A 26,294-nucleotide genomic window follows, 5' to 3' on the forward strand; every position below is an offset into this window, starting at 1 on the left:
CAAACGTCTTTTCGGGTACCAGACTCCAGCAGGTGTTCCCAGTGTTACCATAAATGGCATGTTATCTACCAACGCAAACGCGATTGCCAAGCACTTAGCTAAGCACTTTGTTCGGGCCACATGCCACAGTGAATCCTATAACACCCCATTTACAGAGTGGGAGCTCCTCAGTGCCTTTGCACATTGCCCCAACACAGTTCCTGGGCCTGACCAAATCCACAGCCAGATTTCACGGGTTGAGAGGGCAAGTCACATTTTATTTAAGTGATTACAAAGTGACTCAAATTTACAAAGAACTTGGCACTATGAGCCCACTTATCAGTATGAGCATCTCTCATCATATCCTAATGATCTTCAACCGGATCTAGTGTGATGGCGACTTTCCGTCACAATGGCAGGAGAGCACCATCATTCAGGTGCTCAAACGCAGTAAAAACCTGCTTGATGTGGATAGCTATTGGCCCATCAGCCTCACCAACATTGTTTGTAAACTGCCGGAACCTGTGGTGTGTCGGCGGTTGGGTTGGGTCCTGGAGTCAAGTGGCCTACTGGCTCCATGTCAGGGCAGCTTCCGCCAGGGTCGCTCTACCACTGATAATCTTGTGTCCATCGAGTCTGCCATCCGAACAGCCTTTTCCAGATGCCAACACCTGGGGTTGCCGTCTTTCTTGACTTATGTAAAGCATACAGCACGACCTGGCGACATCATATCCTTGCCACATTGTATGAATGGGGTCTCCGGGTCCCGCTCCCGATTTTATCCAGAACTTCCTGTCGCTCTGTACTTTCCATGTCCAAGTTGGTGCCTCCCATAGCCCCATCCATATCAAGGAGAATGGAGTCCTGCAGGGCTGTGTATTGAATGTCTCTCTGTTTTTAGTGGCAATTAACGTTGTAGCAGCAGCTGTCAGGCCCTCCGTCTCACCTTCTTGGTATGCAGACGACTTCCGCATTTCATACTGGTGCTCCAGTACTGGTGTTGCTGAATGTTGCCTACAGGGAGCCATCCACAAGGCACAGTCATGGGCTCTAGCCCATGGCTTCCAGTTTTCCACCATGAAGGCGTGTTTCATTCATTTCTGTTGGCGTCGCACCGTTCATCTGGAACCAGCTCTTTACCGTAATGACGATCCATTCACTGTAGTGGAGACACATTGATTCTTGGGTCTGGTTTTCGATGCTCATTTGACTTGGCTTCCCCATCTTTGTCAGCTTAAACGGAAGTGTTGGCAGCACCTCAATACCCTCCACTGCCTGAGCAACACTAACTGGGGTGCAGATTGCTCCACGCTGCTGCAGGTCTACAGAGCCCTTGTTCAATCCTGCCTTGACTATGGGAGTGTGATTTATGGTTGAGCAGCACCCTCAGCATTGTGTTTGCTTGACCCATTGCACCATTGCGGAGTTCGACTAGCGACAGGAACTTTTAGGACGAGTCCGGTGACAAGCGTATTGGTAGAGGCTGGAGTCCCTCCATTGAAGATCAGACGTTCACAACTGCTTGCCAGTTACATTGCACACATTCATAGCTCTCCTGAACATCCTGATTACTACTTTCTTTTCCCAACCACGGCAGTTCACCTCCCGCCCAGGCGGCCCAGGTCAGGGCTAACGATTGCTGTTCGCGTGCGATTTCTTCTGTCTGAACTGGAGTCCTTCCCTTTACCACCTCTCCTCGAGGTCCATTCACATACACCTCTGTGGTGTAGCTGTAGGCTGAAGCTTCGCCTGGAGCTTTCGTGTGGCCCTAAGGACTCCATTAACCCTGCGGCTCTCCACTGTCACTTCCTCTTGATTCTTGAAGTGTTCTGGGGCTCTGAAGTGGTTTACACCGACGGCTCGATGGCTGATGGTAATGTTGGCTTCACCTTTGTCCACAGAGGCCATATTGAACAGCATTCCTTGCCCGATGGCTGGAGTGTATTCACTGCAGAGCTGGTGGCCCTATCTCGTGCACTTCAGTATATCCGTTCATGCCCCGAGGAATCATTTCTTCTGTGTACTGACTCCTTGAGCAGCCTACAAGCTATCGACCAGTGCTACCCTCGCCATGCTTTGGTGGGGTCCATACCGGAGTCCATCTATGCTCTGGACCAGTCTCGTCGTTCAATGGTGTTTATGTGGACCACAGAACACGTCAGCATCCCAGGCAATGAACTTGCTGACAGGCAGGCCAAACAGGCTACACAGAAACTGCTTCTGGAGATGGGCACATCTGAACCTGACCTGTGTTCTGACTTACGCTGCAGGGTTTTTCGGCTTTGGGAGATGGAATGGCATAACAATACGCACAGCAAACTTCGTGTCACTAAGGAGACTACGAATGTGTGGAAGTCTTCCATGCAGGCCTCTCGCAGGGAATCAGTTGTCCTCTGCCAGATCCGCACTTGCCATGCGTGGGCAACCCACAGTTACCTCTTGCACCGTGAAGACCCTCCTCAGTGTCGGTGCAGCGCCCGGTTGACAGTGTCCCATATTCTGGTGCACATCCCACTTTGACTGCCCAGCAACGAGATCTTGGGTTACCGGACTCGTTGCTGCTCATTTTATCTGACAACGCCTCATTGGGTGATTTAGTTTTACATTTTATTCGTGAGGGTAGGTTTTATCATTTGATCTAAGTTTTAGCACATGTCCTTTATCCCTCTGTGTCCTGGTTTTAATGTGTCACAGAATGGCTGGCTTTTCCTTTTGATTCTCGTTGTAGTGGTTAATAAAAAAAGAAAAGAGAGAAGAAAAGAAAAAGAAAAAAAGGTTGAAAATGTGGGAAGAAATCGTAAGTGAAATTTTTTTTTTTTAAAAATCGTTAATGACTGTGAAAAAAGGGAAAGAAAGAAAGAAATGCAGATCGGACTTCGTATTACAGAAAAGCTATAGTTGGGGTGGTCCTTGTGGCGTTTTTGAGCAAACGTTAAACCAATTTCCACTACAAAAATTATTGAAAAGAAACAGAGAATAACAAAATGTAACTGACAGGGGGAAGTGGCGTAGATAAGAGTTCACCCTTTACCAGGTTAACTTGTCTTCTTTCGTGCGGCATCCAGGTCTTCAAAAATCTCCTTCATTTCGGCTTGAAAAGTCTGCTCCGAAATCTTGCAATCATCCAGGAATCACTAATTTATACCAATTAAAATCATCTTGATACTGCATGCAATTTAATTTACTTTGCTACTTCCATCCTCTGAATTTCTTAACAACTTCCACAATATGTCTACACATTAAAATCAGATCAAGACTAGCTAATAAGTTTTTTAACGTCTTCCTCAGATCAAGTCTGTCTTAAGCTTCGGCTATCAAGGGACAAACAAAAAACGGATAGAAAAACAAAAAAAGAGTTACAATTTTAGTATTTTCTCTGCTGTCAAGTGCTCATACCGCTGCGACGGCACAATTCATGTCCGAGGGAACGAGTGCAGCGCGGCGAAATTCAAAGTCCCGCTACATCGTGGTCGGCCAGCCACTGTAATCTGCTTTCTTGTTTTACTTTCTTCTGTTTCTAGCATCTCTCTGTTGTTTTCTTGTCTTCTTTTGTTCCTTTTAGTGTTTGTTGCCTTTCCTTCGTTCTTGTGGTTTTTCCTTTTTGTGTTGTATGTCTCGTCTGGTTTATTCTCACACTTGTGGCATTGTTTTATCACAAACAAGGGACCGATGACCTCGTAGTTTGTTTCCTCCCCCCCACCCCACCCCCCACCCCCCGCCCCCACCCTCCTCTTTTAAACCAACCAACCATGCTGATTCCTGAACGTAAGGTTCTCTGTCTCGAGAAAGTTTATTATATTCAAACTGAAAACATGTTCAAGGATTCCGCAGCAAACCAAAGTTAGGGATATTGATCTGTAATTTTGCGGGTCCATTCTTTTGTCCTTATTATGTATAGGAGTCACTAATCCAACCAGGTGGGCCATTACTTGCAGAATAATACTATAGTTACTGTCCTTTGTAGAATTGCAGGCTGTAAAATAAACAAGTGTTGAGTTCATGAACTGTTTCTTCTGCGGTCCTAATATAATTGTGCAAGCTATCTTGAGAGACTCTCCCCTTCATTTAAATTTCATTGGCCAAGACCAGTTCTACAGTTAACAATTAAATCACTGTAAGTTAAATTTATGTTGCACCCTAATAACTGTAGTAATGGCATTTAATTTGATTTTCCTTAAGGGAGCCAACTGATTCATTGTGTACTCCCAAATTTGTTAAGCTTGGTTGTGGGATTTGTGGCTTTTAACTGAAAGTAAACACACATTCCTTTCATTTCAATGTTAATTGTGACATGGCCATGGCAACAATACTTGCTGCAACTTATAACTACAATGTACATCGCACCCGGTCTTAAGTTGTCATGCCATTGCTGTGTCACTGGATGATCTGAATGTTGCTAAACAAATCTGCAAAGCCATTTTGTAGGGTAACCATTAAGAATTTGTCTGTATGTCATTCTGAATAACTTGTTCTCAGTCTAAACCAGGGTATTTCTAGTTCTTCCTCAACTGTCGTTTCAAAATACCCATGTTGGCAGAACCATGTCCATCTTTCTTTGCCAATATTATTTATTTATTTATTTGCAACTTCATGCTGATAAGTGGGCTCATAGTGCCAAGTTCTTTGTAAATTTGAGTCACTTTGTAATCACTTAAATAAAATGTGACTTGCCCTCTCAACCCGTGAAATTTAATTTCGCTTCCTGTTTTCCTTCTGGATGCTTCCCTTTTTTTTGTTAGACAGTGTAGGTACCAAAATGGTAAATGCAGAGTTCTCCATAGTAGCAGTGGCAGCAAATGTAGGCTTTTATTTTATTTTGAAGAGTATATCCTCCAAAACAGTACCATTTCTTGTGTGTGTAAACTGTCTGTGATTGAATAAACATTTTCACTGAAGCTCTTTCATGACTTAATTTTCCATCCACTGGTGAATATGCAGTGAGTTATATAACAACATGGATCACCTGAAATGTGGCAAGCCAGTTGGACCTGAGAGAACTGAAGATTTCAGATGTCCTGTGAAATAGTTGCAAATTTTAGTATATGACTTAATTTTTTAAGCAATAGAGTGCAGATATTTGCTGAACAAGGTACAAACAAAAGCAATATGAGCCGTAAAACTGTTGTAAATATAGGTTGATATAGGTTGATTGATTTGGTGAGGAATATTTAAAGTCTATAGACTTATTAAATACTTTTCCTAGATGCTTAAAACTTTGTGCACACGTTTATGACATTGTTGTCTAAAAAGTAGACTCCAATCAAATGATTTCAGTCAATAGTTTTTCCACTATAAATACATAAATTAGACAATCAAAACCAAGATATTTTTTTTATAATTAATAAACGTATGTTTTTCATCATGGTGATAGGAAGCTGGGGTCTGTAGTCTACTTTTCTCCAAATGGTAGCCTGAAATATCACAAAAATTTCAGACCTGTAGCTCAAATAGTTTTTTTGTTTATTGCATAAAATAAACATGTCAGAAAATTTGATTCATGGGAAATTCAGTTTGAAGGTACATTTCAACTGTTACTCACCTCTGTTGTTCTTAAAACCCTCCAGTTGCGTAATATTATCGATCTGTGTGTTCTTCATCTTCTATCTTCCTTTTCTTGCTCCTCGGTGTTATTCTGGCCTTTTTAGCTTCCTCAAGAACCCATTTTTCATGCGGAATTTTTTGTTTCATGGCTTCCCGACTTTGCATGCGACTCCGCTGCGCTCCGCTTGCTAGCTGCCCGCTTGCTAGCCGTGACAGTGAGAGAATCGCATAAATCAGACACATCACGAGCGCATAAATTACCCTAACTCCTCGCTGCCTTCACTTACAAGCTTCAAACTTTGACACCGCCAAGCGACCACCGACCTTAGTACATGATGTCAGTTTCAACTTCATACACGGTTTCTTCCCCAGGAAAAAACGCTCTCAAAGACGGAAATACAAACCGAAAAACCGATTAAAGGAACCCAGAGAAAAGCTGTTTTTTGTCTTATGTAATTACAAACTAAACACTGTTACTTTCCTTCTGTTGTACTGTGAAACCTTGTTTCTTTCTGCATCTCACGCTTCTAGGTCAATGCAAATAATAATGACACCATTTGACATCCAACCGCAGCAGCATACCGGCATATGTTTAAATTTGTTTTTAAAGATGTTCGCAATGTCCAAATTGATTCATTTTACTACCATTTTGTTCACAAAACTCTAAATATTGATTTAAGATGAAAAAAAAAATTGAATTTTTGAATCACCCTCCATCATTGGCATAGATCATGACAGGGCATGTATGCTGTTCGGCTGATTTGTTGATGTATAAACACAAACTGTTCATTGTGGCTACAAGGAAAGGTGTTCCACTCAGAGCCATGATACACAGTTTAAGAACAGTGATGGGAAAAACATCCTAATCAACAGGGACAGGAGATGAGTGTCATGCCTTGTCAATGACAATCAGTTTCAAATCCTGCAGGAACTGCTCCTGTCAATGAATGCAGGTCCATATCAGCCAGTTTCTGAGTGAACATTGGGAAGGAAACTATATAATGGACATTTTGAGTGAGGTACCTCACAAAAGGCCACTGCCCACAATATCGGAGACTGCTGTACATCATCAACAGGTCAAAGAACACAGAAACTGGACAGTAGCTGGTGTTTAGTGTGGTCCAATGAGTCATGATTTTGCTTCTTTTCAAACAATACAATGCATCGAGAGCACTTCGACGTAGTGAGGCATTGAACTGGCATTGTGTCAAGGGTGTAGTTAAAGTTGGTGGAGGTTCCATGTTTTGTGTGTGTTTATTCTGCCGTAATTTGGACCCATTCATTCAGGTTAGTGTGAACGTGCAGTAGGACATTTATTTTAACATTCTTGGTAACCACTTGTTGCCCTTCCTTCTATATCTTCATGATAAATATTATGTGGATACACTCATTTTCCAAGATGACGATAACCGTGTTCACACAGTTGCTTACGTACATACATCCCCATTTTGACAAAGAGTCTGGCACCCTATCATACCTCAATTTGCCTGCTAAATCACCTGATCTTAATCCTGTAGAACATGCCTAGAACTTTGCTGTCCCACTCTGCATAGTAGAAAACGCTTCATGGTAACACTCACTGTTGGTAACATTGAGACGGGTAGAACAAAACGGGCATTTCCGGAGGTAAATGACAGTGGAATTCACAAAGTGAATGGATAACCAGAAGTCCAAAGTGTAGCAAAGCCGTCTTCAGCATGTACAACACTCCAGGGAGTAGTCCAAATCACAAGTATAAATCAAGCAATGTCAAAACTCTACTATTCAATGGTGCATAACTAAAAGCTTCAGAAACTAGTGAGAGACTAGCTAACAATAGTTGGGCTGCAGTATTAAGTGGCAAACATTCATCAGAGGGTAGTGCTACCTCATGTGTTTCCTGCGGCTGCTGCATTTAGCGCACACACAAGGCACAGCTATCGTCTGTAGCTCAAGTATCTCATACGTAGTCTCCCTGCCAATACTTGGGCTAGGTGAGGAATCCGAATCACTGTCAGATACTAAAGCCCTCCCTCTTTAATTGCCACTTAGAGCTGAAAAATGACCTAGCATGTGCTGACTTCACTGAGGAATGGGAGAGAGAGAAGTACAGGAATTTCGGCCAAAGCTCCTGCAGTACATCATCAATGTGATTGGCTGGGGTTAGGAAGTGGCACCTCTGTGGGAGTCCTAGCTCCTCTACAGGGTCCTGAGCACAGCTTGAGCTAGCCTGTAGGGGAATATATGGCAGAAGTGGTGAAGATGGGACCAAAGGTTCAGCCACCATGGGCATCACTGGCCAAAAATGCTCAACCTCCATTGATGGTGAGAGCAGGGGACCACAGGTTGTGGGGGTGAGTTCCAAAAATGGCATAGTGGAAGTAGTAGTTCCACTTCCATTAGCTCAATCACCAGTCATTGTCAACTTCTGGTCCATGCCTAACACAATGGTGGAGTTTGTAGTGGGAAGAGCAGGCTGCTGGTCTGGCTTTTCCCTGGACGGGTTGCAGAGGTCATGCACAGCCAGCTTTCGAGGGGGGATGGGGAGGTGAGTCTGTCAAGTTCTGGATGGAGCTGATTCTGGTTCTGGACCAGCTGCTCCTGTCTGGCTGCAAGCAAACATCTGCCATCCCCTATTGCCAGTGATGGTCGCCAGGATCCACCCACTATTCCAGCTGAAAGTATGGTCCCAGACATGGAAACCTACATGCTAATATGGCTGTGCATGGGGGCAGTGGGCAGACTGAGTAGGGCGCAGAAGGTCAAACAGTACGCAAAGCTGTACCCGTGTAAAATTTCAGCCGACCTATGTCCATTTACGAGCGTGGACCAGTAAGTGGCAAGGAAGCTGGTAAGTGCTACCACAGAGTTGGCTGTTATTATGTTACACAGCTGCTTCTAGTGTGTTCTGACAATCAACTCAGCTTCCGAATTCGACGTTGGATGGGAAGGGCAATGGCCATTGTGAATGGGTTGACAAAAATCCTGAAACACAAATTAAAAGAGGGTCATCATCAAAAAACAATGTGGAAGGTGCCCTCCTAGGGCAAATATTACGTACAGGGCACGGATGGTAGCTGCCGTAGTAGTTGTAGCTATCCAAGCGACATGGTATATGGAAAGTTACAAAGTTTGTTAGCAACTAGCATTTACATTGTTACCCAAAATGGTACAGCAAAATCAACGTGCACTCTTTGACAGGGGTGCTCAGACTGTTGGGTCGATTTCTTGTGGGCGTAGGCATGTCAGTTCCAGATGGTGCGTTCAGTGGCATTGTCAACATCAGGCCAGTACATGACACCACGCGATTGCCTTCATTCTGCACATTCCCCAGTATGCAGTAGCTTCAGTATGTGGGGGCAGAGTGTGGGAGGAAGTAACACCCAGCACTCAGCATCATTCATAGCTAGCAAAATGACCCTCCTTAGTACCTTAAGCATGTGCCATAAGAAAAAATTGTGCACTATACTGGGGCTATGTCCTTCGGCAAGTGTTCCCGACAATCCCGCCATACAACAAACATGCCCTGCAGAGGAGAGGATCATGGCTCATTTCAGCTGCTACTTCACATCTTGTAATCAAAAATTTATCAGTTGTGTGTAGCTGATATGCGTCGAAGGTAAAATGCAGTGCCTTCTTGCCTATCAAATTCAGCATCTGATCCATGCAGCAAGTAGGAAATTGCATCAGCATTGCAGTTCGTGCGTGGAGAGCCAATAATGGATCTCATAGATATAGTTACCAAGTAACATTACCCACCATTGCAGGCACTGTGGGAAACGTCAAATGGGGGCCAAACAGTGAAATACAGGATTTGTGATTGGTCATTAAGTGAAACTTAATTCCATGCAAATACACATGAAACTTCTGGGAACCATATGTGATAGATAAACTGTGCTTCTTTTTTTAATTTGGAAATAATTTGCCTGCATGACATTTAATGTTTTGAATACAAATGTTAGTGGCTGTTCTGTGCTGTCAGTGTATTTGTGGAACAGCAAGGAACCAATGCCACAAACCTATGCATAAGTGATAAGTTTGAAATGCATGCCAGGATGGAACGGTGTTAAACAAGATCCAATCTAAGGCACTTTTTAAGTTGCATAAAATCTTTCTTGCATGCCTTTGACCACACAAATTTAATACATTTTTATGCAATTGATTGAGTGGATGGGAACTGTGCCTCGCATCAGGAATCAACTTGGCATAATAATTTGCTTTGCTGAGGAACAACTGTAGTTCTCCAAGGTTCTTAGCAGCCAGTAAGTTAATGGTTGTGTCCACATGATCCTATGTGGGTTTGAGCCCATCTTTAGTTAATATATATCCCAAGTATCTGAAAATCGGCTCAAAGAAAATTTTTTTGTTGAAACGACAATGCAGACCATGAGCTTGGAGGCACTTAAAAATCATCTGTTGATTATGCAGGTGCTGCACTTGCATGTCGTCGGTAACTAATAAGTCATCTAAATAATTAACACTGTTGGGGATACCTTGGATGACTTCCTCAAGATATCTCTGAACTATTGCTGATGCTTGTACCTCTAAATGGCAGATTGCTGTAATGATACATGTTGCATACTGTATTAATCACTATATACTATTTCATCTAATTATCTACAGGCAATCCAAAATAGGCTTCAGTCTCTCTCTGTCATGTGGCGGCACTCCACCAGGTGTGTGTCGTTTTAGTTGATTCCATTTAGGTGACTTGCGTGTTGTTGATGATGAAATGAGGATGAGGACAACTTCAACACCCCATCCCGGAGTGGAGAAAATCCCCAGCCTGACCATGAATTGAACATGGGCCTCTTCAGTTGGCATCCAGCCATGATGACCCACAACTGCCGGTGTGGACAGTAGATGTCAGTCGGATTTGTCTCTGAAAAATAATGGCCCTCATCCAGTTTAACTAACATTTCCTGCAACCGAGGAAGTGGATACAAATTGACATTTGCTTGAGTATTAATGGTAGACTTAAAATCACCACAAATGTTAAATGATCCAGATGAGTGTAGCTCACTGGCTAGATGATGCTGGATTTTAACACCACACTTTGCAACCTATCTAGTTCAGCTTTAACTTTCTCATGCATGGCGAAAGGCACTGGTTGAGCTCGACAAATCTTAAGCACTGCTGATTGCGTTAAGGATGTGGACCTCTGTTGTACAACCTAATGTAGGTTCAGACAGCTGCTTAGATTGCTTGCACAACATATTGAGTTCTTTGAGTGGAATCGCAGTTGAAACGAGATTTACTTGGTACAGAATTTGAAAACCAAACAGTGCAGTTTTGTCTAAACTAAAAATATTAGTTGTCATCCAAGTGGTGACTACCAGCAAGGATAGTGCTGAGTTACATTCTTATACTTAGCCTGGATTATGGTGTGCCCTCACAATGGATCGACTGGCCATTGTTCATCATCACTTTTTACTGAGAAGACTGCAGCTGCAAGGAACCAAAGCTCCGGCATGTGTCCACATTAACCAGACACACTGCCACGTTTGTGTCTAACTGGAAATCCGCCATTGTCCCATTAATGTCTAGGTGCAATGTGAGAGGCTGCATCTTGTGTACTGCTGTTAGGGGCACGGGTGCAAGATAGCATGTTGTGTGCTGACGGCTGATGTACTTACTGCACACAGGCCAAAGCAGACACTTGCAAGATGCTTTGGTTTGTGACATGCAAAACAGATCGTGCCACAGAAATGGCAGTTACATCATTGATGGTGTGGGCTGCAATTTGGACATGCTTTGATGACACCAACTTTGTGGGTGTCCTTTGACAGTGATGGGAAGGAAAATGTTGCATTAGCCCACACTCACTTTGGGACACACTGATGGTGAATAAAGTGCTTCCATTGGTGCTCATCTACCGAAGATGGGTGCAGGGGATCCACTAACTACTGAATCTCGTGTCAGCACACTCCAGTATGAATGGATGTTTGGTAAATCAGATGATGGCATTGCTTGGAAGTCACCAGTTGATTGTAGAACACAACGGTGACTTAACACTACTGACAATGTCGACACCAGAAGAATTGTGAAACATAGCTTGCGCTGATGCACTTACTTCATAAGCTTTGGCAATTTTTAACATGTCACTCAAGGTGGAATCAGATGCCTCTAAAGCCTTAGATTAAAGTATTTGCATACGAAGTATCACACTGTTACAGGAAAAATCAGACTTGCGTGCCAAGCCTGGTAAGTCATCAGCCAATGTTGAGTAGGATAGCTTAACACATTGATTATACTTGAACCTAGCTTCGATGCAGTGAATTTAGTGACTGTAGTAATCACTCAGCAAACCACAAACATCAGAAAAAGTCAAACTACTAGAATCTGAGAGAGGGCATAATTTTTGCACCGCTTCATACAGTTTACTACTAGAAGATGGTAAGAACGCACACAGATGTCCAGGGTCAGTTATTTGACTTGCCTTGCAGAGAAGCAGCTCATCAAAACAAGCAAATGTCACAGGTGGAGGCAAGCAAACTGCTGCCACCCACTGTTGTTGGTTTTGCAGCAGCTGTAACAGTAGTATTGCTGGTGGAATTCCTAATGTTTTTCTCGCTGTTTCTGTAGTTGATGTTGCCGCTGGAAATCCCAGTGTTTTTCCTGCTGTTGCAACTCCTGCTGCCACAAGTTTAGAAATTCAGGATTCATACTTCACTGGAATAGTTGCATGGTGAGAAAACTATCATTGCCACTTTTCTATCCTACTCTGCATAAGTAGAACACAGTTCATGATAACTTGCTTTCCTGCTAACGAAGAGACTGGCAGAACAAAACAGGTGGTTCCGGGAGTAATGACAGTGGAGGTAACAAAGTGAACAGACATTCAAAACAGTTCCAGAGCATAGCAAAGTAGTCTTAAGTGTATACGATAGTCCAGGGAGCACTCCAAATCACAAATGTAAACCGGGCAAGGTCAAAACTCTGTTATTCAATGGGACATAACTAAAGGCTTCAGAGACTAGTGAGAGACTGCCTAGCAATAGGTGGCCTGTGGTATTTAGTGTTAAAACACTTGTCAGAGGGTAGCACCACATTGTTTGCTTGCCGTGGCTGCTGCAGATCAGGGAGGTGCTAGCAAGGTTATCATCTGTAGTCAATGTATGTCTGACACATTTTCCGTAGCAATACTTAGACTAGACAGGGAGTTGGAATCAATATTGGATTTTAAAGGAACTGCAGGTGAAACGTAACCGTCAACATCCCCACAGTTTGAAGAAATTTGTGGATTTGAGACGATTATCAGAGTACAGGCAGTGTTTTATATGGTGTTAGTGTCATGTCTTCTTAAGGTGACAGTTTTTTTCCTCTGGTGTGCTTAATTCACTAAGTGTTTCTGGACTGCATTGAATAGGCTCTGTGAATGCAGAGATAGGTGCAGCAAGTCTGAATCAACTTTTTCCCCTACCTTAACAAACCAGATTGAAGCTACTATGTGTGCATATCTCCAAGCCCTAGTCACAATGCCCAGACTGTAAAGTTCACTAAAGTACGCACAATCTGAAATATGTTCCATTTTGTTCTGTGGCTTTGAGAGATACAGAACATTACTAAAGTTAGAGGTTAAACATACTAAAAATGAACTTTTTACACAATGTGGTTGTCCACATTTTACCACATCTTTGATAAACATGCCGTTCAGTCGTCTTATCTATTCTGCCAAAAAGGTAATGCTACCATTAGTTTCCTCTGCTTTCCACAGATCATGTAGAAGCATAAAATTTTTAATGTTTACCTTTTCAGTATCCTTGGACACTGGAACCGAAGGATCAAGATAGAGGCAGAAGGTCCACTGAAGGAATAAGGTTGAGGGAACCCAACCCGTATATAGGTTGGCAATCAGATGATGATATGAGGAAGACAACACCTGGCACTATAGAAATAATGAAGACAACTGGGCTTGACAAGTCAGTGCCTGTACAAAATGCACCAACAAGTGGTAAGTTATTTAGTGGCAGATCATACATTAACACTTAAAAGATCTCAGGACCACATGTCGTGCAGATATTACCATAATTTGCATGTAATTTACCAGTGATGGTGGTGATTCACTTCATTGCAAGGGTTTCCTCTTTACCCTAACTCATGATCCCAAACATATTTGTCATAAGTCACAGTAACATCTTCCCACTAGTAATTGTGCTTCTGCCAGATTATTGTGCTTTAAATCTGGTAACATATGCATTTTGTTTACTTAGACACTGTCCTTAAGTAAAATCCGCAGAAGAGAATGTGCCTAATAAGGTTAGGGGACATTGGGAGCTCGTGTATGTGGTCAGGTAAGAAGTGTTCTATAAATCCAGTGACTGTTTGGGTCTGTGATACATTTTATTTATGTGACAATATTAAGTTATTTTTATGGTCCAGTGATGCATAAATCAAGAAGTAGCACACGACACACATGTTGTTTTTGTGTATTAAGTGATGGTCTTTGTTTACATATCCAGAAAGAAGTAACGAGACTTCACTGAATCATTTACGTTAATAAATCCAGACAGCGATAATAAAAGATATTTTAGCTATGTAGATGACATCATTTTTGCCCAAGGTGAAGTACAGTGCTCAACATTAAAATTGCAGCACCATGAAGGCTGTGTGTGACAGATGTCAAATTAGTATGAAGTGCACTTCATACTTGCATATGCAAATTATCACCAGTTTAGCCAACTGCACAATATAGGTAGAAGAGTAACACTATCTGTATTCTGCATATAAGAAAAGATTACTCGTGTGGTTTCTGTTTCATAAATCACAGTTGAATGTTGGCTGTTTGTGAGAAGATAGTGTTATACCTCACATTGGATGGAGCAGTTTCTAACAGCACATTTCATCATTTGAAAGCGTAGTTCAGAGTGAGTCAAAAAGACTTCACAACTTCGGAATGATACAGAAATTATAGTATGAAGGCTTTCACGACCGGATTGAAAAAACTTACAGAATTGGTAGATGAGTCATTTTGTTACAAACAACTTCAATTTTGATTCACATAGTGCTCAGTATCCCATCTCATTCCACCAGCAGAAGTGTCAGCATAGTGCACAGTTAAAATGGCTACTTACACTGGTGCGGAGTGTGCACACTGCATGTTTTGGTTTCATGAAACAAACTCTGCAACAACTGTTCGACATAAATTTCACACCAAATGTGCTAAAGAACTTTCAAGCAGGCTTACAATTTACTTTTGACACAAGAACTTTGTTGAGAGGAGTTATTCGCTGTGAAATGATAAACCACCAGGTCACCTGCGTGTTGGTGATTGTTGAACAGGCTAGGAAGAGCTTTGCCCACAGTCCACAAAAATCAGCTGTACGTGTCCAGTGTTGATCCAGTGACATTGTCAATTATAATTGCAGTGGGCACAGGACCATTGGGATTCAACCGTCGATCAATGGAAACGTATCAGCTCTTCATGTGAATCACATTTTTGCTACACTAGGTTGATGGTTTTCTCCACAAAATCCATCATTGAGGTGAATGGCAGCTCGAAACATGCAGTGCACTGCAGACGCAGGCTGCTGGGAGCGGTATTAAGCTGTGGGAGACATTCTCCTCTGCTTGCATAGGACCTGTGGTAGCAATCGAAGACATGCTGACAGCTGCGAACCACCTGCATCCCTAGTGTTTGATGTCTTTCCCAATGACAATGTCATCTTTCATCAGTATCATTGTCCAGGTCTCAGAGCCAAAACCATGTTACAATGGTTTGAGAAGCATGTTAGTGAACTCACATTGATGTCCCAGTGGCAAAATTCACGATTCAAATCCTATGGAATCCATCTGGGTCACTATCGGGTGCCATCACCACATACGCAAATCAGCAGCCTCGTTATTTATCCAAATTACATGACCTGTGTATAGACGTCTAATGCCACATAGCTCCATGAACCTACCAAGAAGCTGTTGGATCTCTGATATGCAGAATCAGTGATGTATTTCATTCCAAAAATGGACAAACAAGCTATGAAGCAGGTGGTCACAATGTTTTGGCTCACTCAGTGGATTACACTGCATTGTGACCAAAATGTTGGCAACCCACTTGGCAACAGCATAGGCATTCTCTTCTCACTGGGCTACCTTTCAAATTCATAAAAGGCTCCACGTGACTGAGTGGTGCTTCCACCATCTTTTGTCCCCATATACAATACTGCCCCCCCCCCCTCCTCCCCCCCCCCCCCACACACACACACACACACACACACACACACTGATTCGCATCATTATCAGATGTTTCAACATCTCAATGTTACTTAAAGACTCCATCTACTCATGGTCTACAATCATATTTGGCTACAAGGTGGGTTCCCTTCTCAGTGGTGACGCAGTATCATCATCCCAATCCCTAAGCCGGGCAAAAGCTGAATGTCCATTGACAGGTACCGACGGATTAGCGTCATCGGTGTGCTAAGGAAACTGCTTGAAGGGATGGTAGTGCACAAATTACAGTGGGCTATCAAATCACAGGTCTTTTTATCACTCTGTCATTGTGGTTTATGGCAGGGACAAACCACAGCTGACCATCTGGTTAAGTTGGAAACAGCAGTCCAACAGGCTTTTCGTAAATGCCAGCTCCTCATTGCAGTCTTTCTTGACTTACATAAAGCATACAAAACTGCTTCATGACTTCACATTTTACTTACGCTCCTTCACTGGGGCTTCCTTGGCACCCTGCCAACTTTTATTCATCAGTTTTTATTTCGTTGGTTGTTTCACATTAGATTTGGTACATCGCTCAGTGGCCCACGGGTCCAAGAGAACTGTCTCCCACAGGGCTCTGTGTCAAGTGTTACACTTTCCTTCACCACTATCGATGAAGTAGTTACCTCCAGCAGACCACTGATCAACCCCACGCTACAAGTCAATGACTTCTGCATTTGGTATAGCTCTCAATCAGTAGCCTTAGCTGCCAGCTCCAAGGTGCCATCCAAAGAGTCTCCACTGGGATCCTTGGCCTTGGCTTGCAGTTCTACCCTATAAAAATGCAAGTCATGCATTTCTGTCATCGTACCACAGCCTGTCCTGACCGAGAACTTGGATGTCCAGTGGTTGGACATTGTTGTCCCAATTTTTGGGACTTTGGTTTCATAAAAAGCTGCCATGGTTGCCCCATAATTGTCGCCTAAAGACTAGTGGCAAGTCTCTGTGTCCTTGACCACATGGCTTGGAGTAGTGACTGCACTGTTCCTCTCCATATTTACAGAGTCCTGCTCTCATCTTGATTGGAGGTTTATGGCTCAAGAGAACCTTCAGCTTTTTCTAAAGAAGGGATCTGACCTGCTCAGTTCCCATAGTACCAACCCTTGCTCACTAATGTAATCACCATCCAACAATTTCCTAATCACCCAACTATCAGATTCTTTTTGCATACAATGGGCATTGACCTCCTGATACCCTCCTTGCCACCTCAGTTGGGGTTACCAATTGGAATGCACTTTCAGGTACTCTGACAGGCTTCCATCTATGACAGGCCTCCATTTAAGCACCTCAGCATGTTCTCCCCAAATTTTCCTGCATCCCCCAATATTCTTGTTTAGTACCCAAACCACAAATTAGGTCCTTGAAGTAGACTGGTCTTTGACGTGTCAGTGTCTTTTCATCTCTTAGCTACCGTCATTTACACTGACTGCTCTAAAATTGTGGGTGTGATGGGATATGCTTTTGTTGTCATACTGCCTGCTCAGTTCTGTTTCTCTGGTGTCCCAGGTCTTGTGGATATCTCAGGTAATGAACTGGCCAACTGTTTGTCTAGAAAAATGATTACTCACCCAATGTTCACTTTGTCAGTCCCAGGTACAGATTTGTGGGTGCAAATAAGTCCTCTTCTCATGCAGAACAATATCTGATGGGCTGTTGCTCTATCTAGGAGGAGGTACTGAAAAATAATGCCTCTGAATTTTTTATTCTGTTCTTGATATTAGTTGAGTTATTACACGTTATGCATATTACTTTGTTGACTTTCCCACTTTGCTGAACCAAGTTGCAACCCTCTGCCATTGGTGGGCTTCATTTTGTGACGTGTAATATGGCAATGTGTAATGTAACAGTCGGTGCATGAGAAAAAGCACGCTGCAGTCAAGTTTCTGAAAGCACAAATTTGAAGAGTTCATCCACACATGGAGCGTCCTCTTCATCAGTATGAAAATGCCAGTCCACACACAAATGCTGCAACATCTGCAACAATCCATTGTCATGGGTTCACCATCACCAAACATCCTCCATACAGCCCCGACTTGGTCCTATCCGATTTGCATATGTTTCCAACCCTCCTGCGGGTTCAGGGGTAAGAATAGGCCCGCAATATTCCTACCTGTCATAAGAGGCGACTAAAGGGAGTCTCAAACGTTTTGGCCTTATGTGATGGTCCCCTTTTGGGTTTGACCTCCATATCTCAAAATTTTTCCGAAGAGCGAGCCGATTGGAGAGGGGTGCCTTACTTGGCGCATTGTGTCCATCTTGCGTTGAGATCTTTCGCCAACTTATTCGTTGTTGCATTGCAGTCCTGCCTGCTCTCCATCTCTTGGGCATGGATATGTTCCAGCGTGCAGTTTCTGCCATGCAATGTGCAGTGCCACTTTCTGCACTGACGGCCACCGTGGACTATATGTCACCTAAAATCCAGCACGGTAGCCAGTCCTTTGTGGTGGGGCCGCCATGTACCCTGTTGGTTGTAGCCCACTGACAACACGGGGATCGCTCTGCTGATGCCTGCGCCGTTTACTCCCCATGTATGCCAAGGAGTAGATGCTCATCTCCCTCGGGCATCAGGACTCCCGGCAATGACCATCCTGCCAGGTTGCCCTTGCTGTGGCTGGGTGGCACCCATGGGGAGGGCCCTTGGTCGGAGTAGGTGGCATTAGGGTGGATGACACGCAATGAAGCATGGCACATCATCTCTTGCTGGTGGCCAGCCACCAGCAGTCTCTAAGTGTTCGATGGCTCATTTTAAAGCTAACGTTTGTGACCCAAAATCGTTCCCCTCCCTGGCCATACCATGGGAGGAATGAAAGGCAATGAATGGAAGTGAACCGTATTCGCCCAGGTATCTCGTCTGTACCAGAGCTGATGGGGAATCCTTTGTATCCGTGAAGCCTCAGTTCTTCGTAAAGCATTTAGAGGACAAGTTCGGGGAGGTGGAGGGCTTGTCCAAAATGTGGTCTGGTTCAGTCTTGATAAAAACAGCATCCCCTGCGCAGTCACGGGCCTTGCTCACTTGTAAGAATCTGGGGGATGTTTCGGTTACTATCACGCCCAATAGAAGCTTAAATATTGTCCAGGGCATTATTTTCCACAGGGATCTCCTTTTACAGTCCGATGACGAGCTGCGCGCCAACTTAGAGCGATGAGGTGTCCATTTTGTCCGGCGCGTCCACCGGGCTCCGAGGGATCATCAAGTTGCCGCCAGTGCCTTCATCTTGGCCTTTGAGGGTGATGCATTACCTGAGAAGGTCAAGGTGATGGTCTACCGTTGTGATGTAAAGCCATATATCCCTTCCCCGATGTGGTGCTTCAAGTGTTGGAAGTTCGGCCATATGTCTTCATGCTGTGCTTCCAGCCTCGTATGTCGCATTTTGTGGTCGACCATCCCATCCTGATACGCCATGTCAACTGTGGAGGGCACCATCCCCCTTGCTCGCCGGACTGTCTGATTCTGCAGAAGGAAAGGAAAATAATGGAAATTGAAGACCCCGGACCGACTGACCTACACGGAGGCTAAACGGAAATTTGACCAGCTTCATCCCGGGCGCATGATGTCTTCTTATGCCGCCACTGTCACTCCTGCTACAGTTACATCAGCTGCAACACATGCAGTCAGCTCTCAGAGTCGAAGGACCACACCTGCCCCCTTGATGGTGGCGGGCACTTCACTCCCTGTTGCTCCTGCTCCATCTACTTCAGGAGCAACCCCCCCCCCCCCCCTCCCCAACCATCGGGGACATCAGTTCCCCCTTCCCAGCCGGAGAAGCGTAAGACTTCTTCGGCTCCTCTCTCCAGGAAGGGGTCCCTTGGGGACCTCCCTTCGCATGTTCCAACCAGCGGAAACCCGCAAGTGGCTGAAACAACCACTGGTCGCTGGTTGTAGGGCCTCACAGTCGTCGTCTGTCTCTGACACTGACCCAGTGAAGCCCTCCCAGCCTGAACCCCCCAAGGCACAACGTGCGAAGCAGAAAAAGAAAATGGTTCCCAAGAATCCCGACATTGCGATGGCACCCATCCCACTGCTTCCTACAAGCTCTGCGTCTGAAGATGAGGTGGAGATTCTGGCGTCTGCTGAGGACCTGGATCTCGCTGGTCCCTCAGACGCAATAGATAGCACTTCCACAGGTGCTCAATCAGAGGCAGCAGGTGACCCAGCGGCATAATTTGCCTCCCCAGTCCCTTCACGCCTTTCTCAGCCATGGACAATATCATCCTCCAGTGGAACTGCAGCGGCTTCTTCCACCATCTAGCTGAGCTCCGACAACTTGTCAGCCTTCACCTTTTCTTCTGCATTGCTCTTCAGGAAACTTGGTTTCCAGTGATGTGAACCCCTGCCCTCCGTGGCTATCAGGGTTATTATAGGAACTGGGCAGCTTATGAAAGGGTGTCTGGTGGCATCTGCATCTATGTCCTTCACTCTCTTCACAGCGAGTCTGTCCCTCTACAAACACCTTTAGAGGCTGTCGCTGTTCGGGTGTGGACACCACAGGCTGTTACTGTCTGCAGTCTGTATCTTCCACCGGGTGGTGATGTCCCACAGCATGTCCTGGCTGTGCTGATAGCCCAATTACCGCCACCTTTCTTGTTACTGGGCGACTTCAATACCCATAACCCTCTGTGGGGTGGGTCGGTGGCAACAGGCCAAGACACCACCGTTGAGAATGTATTGGGACAGCTCGACCTCTCCCTTTTAAACAATGGTGCCTTCACACATTTCAGTGTGGCGCATGGCACATACTCCGTCATCGACCTTTCGATCTGCAGCCCTAGCCTCTTACCGTCTGTCCAATGGAGTGTGCATGACGACCTATGTGGCAGTGACCACTTTCCGATCTTTCTGTCACTGCCACAACGTCACTCTTCTGGGTGGCCTAGCAGATGGACTATGAATAAGGCTGACTGGGACTTGTTCTCCTCCATTGCCACTATTGAGCCTCTCTCTAATGACAACATCGATGCGGTGGTTCATTCGGTCACCACTGGCATCGTTACTGCCGCATAATCTGCCATTCCCCGTTCTTCTGGGTCCCCTCAGTGGAGGACTGTGCCTTGGTGGTCGCCTGCGATCGCCGAGGCGATTAAAGATCGCCGGCGGGTGCTCCAGCGTCACAAGCGGCATCCATCTTTAGACACCCTCGTCACCTTTAAACGGCTCCGTGCGTGGGCCCGCCGCATCATTCGCCAACACAAGCAGGAGAGCTGGGAGCGGTATGTGTCCACCATTGGCCTCCATGTCTCTCCATCACAGGTCTGGGCCAAGATTCGATGCCTCTATGGCTATCGGACCCCTGTCAGTGTCCCTGCGCTCTCGCTGAATGGAGCAGTTTGTACTGACTCCGACATAATTGCCAACCGCTTGGCAGAGCATTTTGCTCTGAGTTCCGCTTCTGCGAATTACCCACTGGCCTTCCGCTCCATTAAAGAGCAGATGGAATGTCGGAGCCTTTCATTTCGCACCCACCATCCTGAATCCTACAATGTTCCATTCAGTGAGTGGGAATTTCACAGTGCCCTAGCCACTTGCCCTGATACTGCTCCTGGGCCAGATAGCATCCACTGTCAGATGCTGAAACACCTTTCAGTGGACTGCCAGCAACGCCTCCTCTGTCTTTACAAACGTCTCTGGGTTGAGGGTGAGTTTCCGTCGCAATGGCGGGAAAGCATTGTCATCCCCGTTTTAAAACCTAGCAAGAACCCTTTGGAGGTGGACAGCTACCGCCCCATTAGCCTCACCAACGTTCTTTGCAAGTTGCTCGAACGGATGGTGAGCCGGCGATTGAGTTGGGTGCTTGAGTCTCAGGGCCTCCTGGCTCCGTCTCAGGGTGGGTTCCGTAAAGGCCGCTCTGCCGCCGAAAATCTGGTGAGCCTGGAGTCCGCCATCCGTACGGCCTTTGCTGATTTCAGCACCTCACCACTGTCTTTTTTGACATGCGGAAGGCGTACGATACGACATGGCGCCATCACATCCTCTCTACACTTCATGATTGGGATCCGCTGCCGATTTTCATACACAATTTTCTGTCGCATCGTACCTTCCGCGTGCAAGCCGCGGCCTCCCACAGTTCCTCCCAAGTTCAGGAGAACAGGGTACCACAGGGATCAGTCTTAAGTGTCTGCCTGTTTTTATTTGCAATTAACAGGCTCGCTGCGGCTGTGGGAACGTCTGTATGCTGACGACTTCTGCCTCTACTATAGCTCCATTGGCATTGCCGCTGGTGAACGTCAGCTGCAGGGCGCTATCCGCAAAGCACAGTCTTGGGCTGTAGCGCATGGCTTCCAGTTTTTGGCTGCCAAGACCTGCGTTATGCATTTGTGCCGGTGACGCACTGTTCACCCGGAGCTGCGGCTTTATCTTGACAGCGAACTTCTTGCTGTGGTGGAGTCACATAGGTTTTTGGATGTGGTTTTTGATGCCTGCTCTGCCATGCTTGAGCCACACCAGCTGGGGCGCCGACCGATCTACCCTCTTACGGATCTGCCAGGCGTTAATCCAGCCCCTTCTGGATTATGGGAGCCTGGCTTATGGTTCAGCATCCTCATCTGCGTTGCGGGTGCTGGACCCAATCCTTCACAGCGGGATACTCCTTGCCACTGGTGCTTTCCGAACCAGCCCTGTGGACAGCATACTTGTGGAGGTGGGTGTCCCTCCACTGCGGTTACTGCACCAACGTTTGCTGGCCGCTTATGCTACGCATGTTTGTAGCTTGCCCAGGCATCCTAATTATCGTCTTCTATTCCCACGGTCACTCGTCCATCTCCCAGAACGTCGGCCCCGGTCGGGTTGTACAATCGCAGTCCGCGTCAGAGAGCTTCTCTCTGGGCTTGGGGTTTTCCCTCTTCCACCTCCTTTCTGGGCCCCTCTGCATACACCCCCGTGGTGTGTGCCCTGCCCTTGCCTTCAGCTCGAATTGGCACAGGGCCGAAGGACTCAGTCCCTCCGGAGGCCTTCCGCCGCCGCTTTTATTTCATCCTAGCCATGTATCAGGGCTCTGGCGTTTTTTTACACTGATGGTTTGATGGTTGCTGGTCGTGTCGGTTATGCTCTAACTCTAGGGGACCATTACGAACTACAATCCTTGCCGGCTGGCTGCAGCGTTTTCACTGCTGAGCTGGTTGCCATCTTTCGTGCCCTAGAGTATATCCGCTCCTGCTCAGGTGAGTCCTTCGTTATCTGTAGCAACTCCCTGAGCAGTATACGAGCTGTCGACCAGTGTTTCCCTTGTTCTCGTCTGGTGATGGCTATCCAGGAGTCCCTGCATACTCTTGCGCGTTGCGGCCACTCTGTGGTCTTTGTGTGGACCCCTGGTCATGTCGCATCCCGGGCAATGAACATGTTGACCACCCGGTCAAACAGGCCACCAGTGAACCAACCCTGGACATTGGCCTCCTGGAGCCTGATTTGCAAGCAATCTTATGCCGCAAAGTTTTCGCGCTATGGGACACTGAATGGCGCGATCTGACCACCCCTAACAAACTCCGTGCTGTCAAGGAGATGATGACTGTGTGGTGGCTATCACTCAGTAGTCCTTTGTCGACTCCGCATTGGCCACACCCGCTTGACACACAGCTTTATACTGCGGCATGAGGACCCGCCTCTATGTCGATGCACATCGGCTTTGACGGTGGTCCACATTTTGTTGGACTGTCCACTTTTAAGTGTGCTCAGGCAGACGTTTGCGCTACCTGATATGCTCCCTGCCCTTTTAACTGATGATACTGCTACGGCGGGCTTAGTTTTGCATTTTATTCGGGCAGAGGGCTTTTATCGCTTAATGTAAGTGTTGGTCTTTTTAAGTTTCTCTTGTCCTGTGTCATCTTTCTTTTTTCCATTGTCCGTTTTTATTCTTTGGAGTGTTTTTAAGTTTTGGAACAAGGGACCGAGGACCGTAGCAGTCTGGTCCCTTTAAATCCCCCCCCCCCCCCCAAACCAACCAACCAACCAACCAACCAACCAACCAACCAACCTATGCTTCCAAAACTTACAGAACGTCTTTGAGGACTTCACTTCGCTAGTGAAACAATGGGCAAGCAGAGATCAGTTTGTGGGTCTGTCAACAAAATCAAACATTCTACAGTGACAGTATCAACAACCTGTTCTCTCATTGGGAGAAATGTGTTTGTCGGCTGGGAAACTATGTTTAGAAATAAATATGTGGACATTAAGAATAAAGGTGTAGAATGTTAATAACATTTGTTTTATTTAAAAAGCTTTCTGAGTTTTCTCATTAAAAATACTGTCATTACTTTTCAGCACACCCTCGTAACAATAAACTCCACACTGTCAAGGAGACTACTGTTGGATGGTGCTGCTCCTTTCGTCCCTCCTGGAGGGAATCCACCATCCTATTTTGCCAATACACTGATCAGGTCATGTTAACTTATAGTTTTATTTTATTTAACGAACCACACCCATGTTGTTCCAGTTTCCCTCTGTATCGCTTTGACTATAACAAATTGAGAGTGGAAGTGGTGGCCCCCATCGTGTGCAAAGCCCCATGAGACATTCATCTGGCCCAGTCACCTGCTGACCTTATTATTTCTCTCATCTTGTTTTATTATGAAAGGTCCAATTGATGTCCATTACATTTTTAGCTGTTACGACTCTCCTGGCTAGAATGTATTTTGTACTCTGTAACTGTCTTCACCCTTTATCCAGTAGGCAGAGGGTTGGCTGCGGGTGGGTTCTTTCACCACAGAGAAGACCTGGGAGATCCCTCCTCTGCTCTGACCTAGGTATCAATTTGTCCCACATTTTTACTACTTAAATTATTTCTCAGCTCTGGCATCAATGTTGCTTTCAGTGCCTGGATTTTACCACTCCTACTTTCTTTCATAAACTGATCAAATTTCTGGCTGATGACATTGACTCCATATGAACTCCTCTTAACTGTGATACTCATAAACTCACTGTTTATGTCCTTAACCCCCAGCCAGCCAGCCAATCAGCGCAATGGCTTAATATAGGGAAGATGCAGTATTCAAAGCCTCATCCAAACATTTTTATTTTCTGTTTCCTAAATCACCTGAAGCATATATACTGTGATAACTCATGTGCTACAAATGTTCCAGGGTGTTATTGGTAAATACAAAGGCAGTTTCAAAGAATTCACTGGTTTCTTCAATTCATTTTTCCATTCTTTGGAAAAGATGATTTATTGAACAGTAAAGATCACCTCAATATTCCTCTGTAATTACAAGGGCATCCAAAGTGGGCCAGAGTAGTTTCTCTGCCATTTATATAAAGACAAACCACCAGAGGTTGTATTTTAAGCCTTTTTATTACTAGTTTCGATCTGTCAACAAGAGCAATTAACTTCAGATTTCAGCTTCATATAATGTGCCCTGTGCAATGTAGGATGTATTCCACGGTTCCATTCTGCATCTATACTCTGCAAACCACTATCACTTGCGTGTCAGAGGATACATCCCACTATACCGGTTCTTCCCATTACGTACGTGTATGGAGCATGGGAAAAATGATTGTTTAAATGCCTCTGTGTGTGCAATAATTATTCTAAACTTGTCCTCACAATCCACATGCAAGAGTTACATAGGGGATTGTAGTACATTCCAAGATTCATCATTTAAACCCCGTTCTTGAAACTTTATTAATAGACTTTCTTGGGATAGTTTACATCTGTCTTGAGGAGTCTTCCAGTTCAGTTCGATCAGTGTCACTGTGACACTCACCCATGGATTAAACAAACATGTGACTGTTCATGCTGCCCTTCTTTGTACACATTCAATATCCCCTGTTAGTCCCATTTGGTACAGGTCTGACACACTTGAGCAGCATTCTAGGATGGGTCCCACAAGTGATTTGTAAGCAATCTCCTCTGTAGACTGATTGCACTTCCCGTGTTCTAGCAATAAACCGAAGTCTACCACCTGCTTTAGCCATGACTGAACCAATTTCATCATTCCATCTCGTATCCCTACAAAATGTTACACCCAGGCATTTGTATGAGTTGAATTGGCCATTTCCAACTATGACTCATTGATATTATAGTCGTAGGGTACTACGCTCTTTCATTTTGCGAAGTGCACAGTTTACATTTCCGAACATTTATGCAGCTTCTTTCAGATAGTACTTCATTATAGATAACTGCATCATCTGCAGAACGTTAGATGCTACTACTAATATTGTCTGCAAGATCATTAATACACAACGTGAACAGCAAGGGTCCCAAAACACTTCTGTAGGGTGCACCCAAAGTTCTACATCTGACGATGACTCTCCATCCAAGATAACATGCTGTATCCTCACTACCACCAAGGGAGGTGGCGCAGTGGTTAGCACATTGGACTCACATTTGGTTCAAACTCATGTCCGCTCATCCTGATTTAGGTTTCCCATGATTTCCCTAAATTGCTACAGGCAAATGCTGTGATGGTTCCTTTAAAAGGGCACAGCCCATTTCCTCCCCCCCCCCCCCCCCCCCTCCTCCTCCCTAATCTGAGCTTATCGTACTTTTAACAATAATCATAGGTGTGGTACTGAGTCATACACTTTTCAGAAATCAGGAAATACTGCATCAGCCTGATTGCCTTGATCCAAAGTTTGTAGTATGTCATGTGAGAAAAGT

At 45.1% G+C, this 26,294-nt stretch overlaps 1 protein-coding gene across 1 annotated transcript in view; it reads left to right on the forward strand.

Annotated features, from left to right (window-relative positions):
- LOC126456834 (mitogen-activated protein kinase kinase kinase 7-like) overlaps window positions 1-26,294 on the forward strand; it is a 152,351-nt gene that overhangs the window by 75,104 nt on the left and 50,953 nt on the right. The window contains exon 9 of the mRNA XM_050092639.1: window positions 13,258-13,453. Within this exon, the coding sequence (XP_049948596.1) occupies window positions 13,258-13,453 (196 nt within the window). The remainder of the gene's footprint in view (window positions 1-13,257; window positions 13,454-26,294) is intronic.

The sequence above is a fragment of the Schistocerca serialis genome, chromosome 2 (assembly GCF_023864345.2).
Source record: "Schistocerca serialis cubense isolate TAMUIC-IGC-003099 chromosome 2, iqSchSeri2.2, whole genome shotgun sequence".
Taxonomy (NCBI): Eukaryota; Metazoa; Arthropoda; class Insecta; order Orthoptera; family Acrididae; genus Schistocerca; species Schistocerca serialis.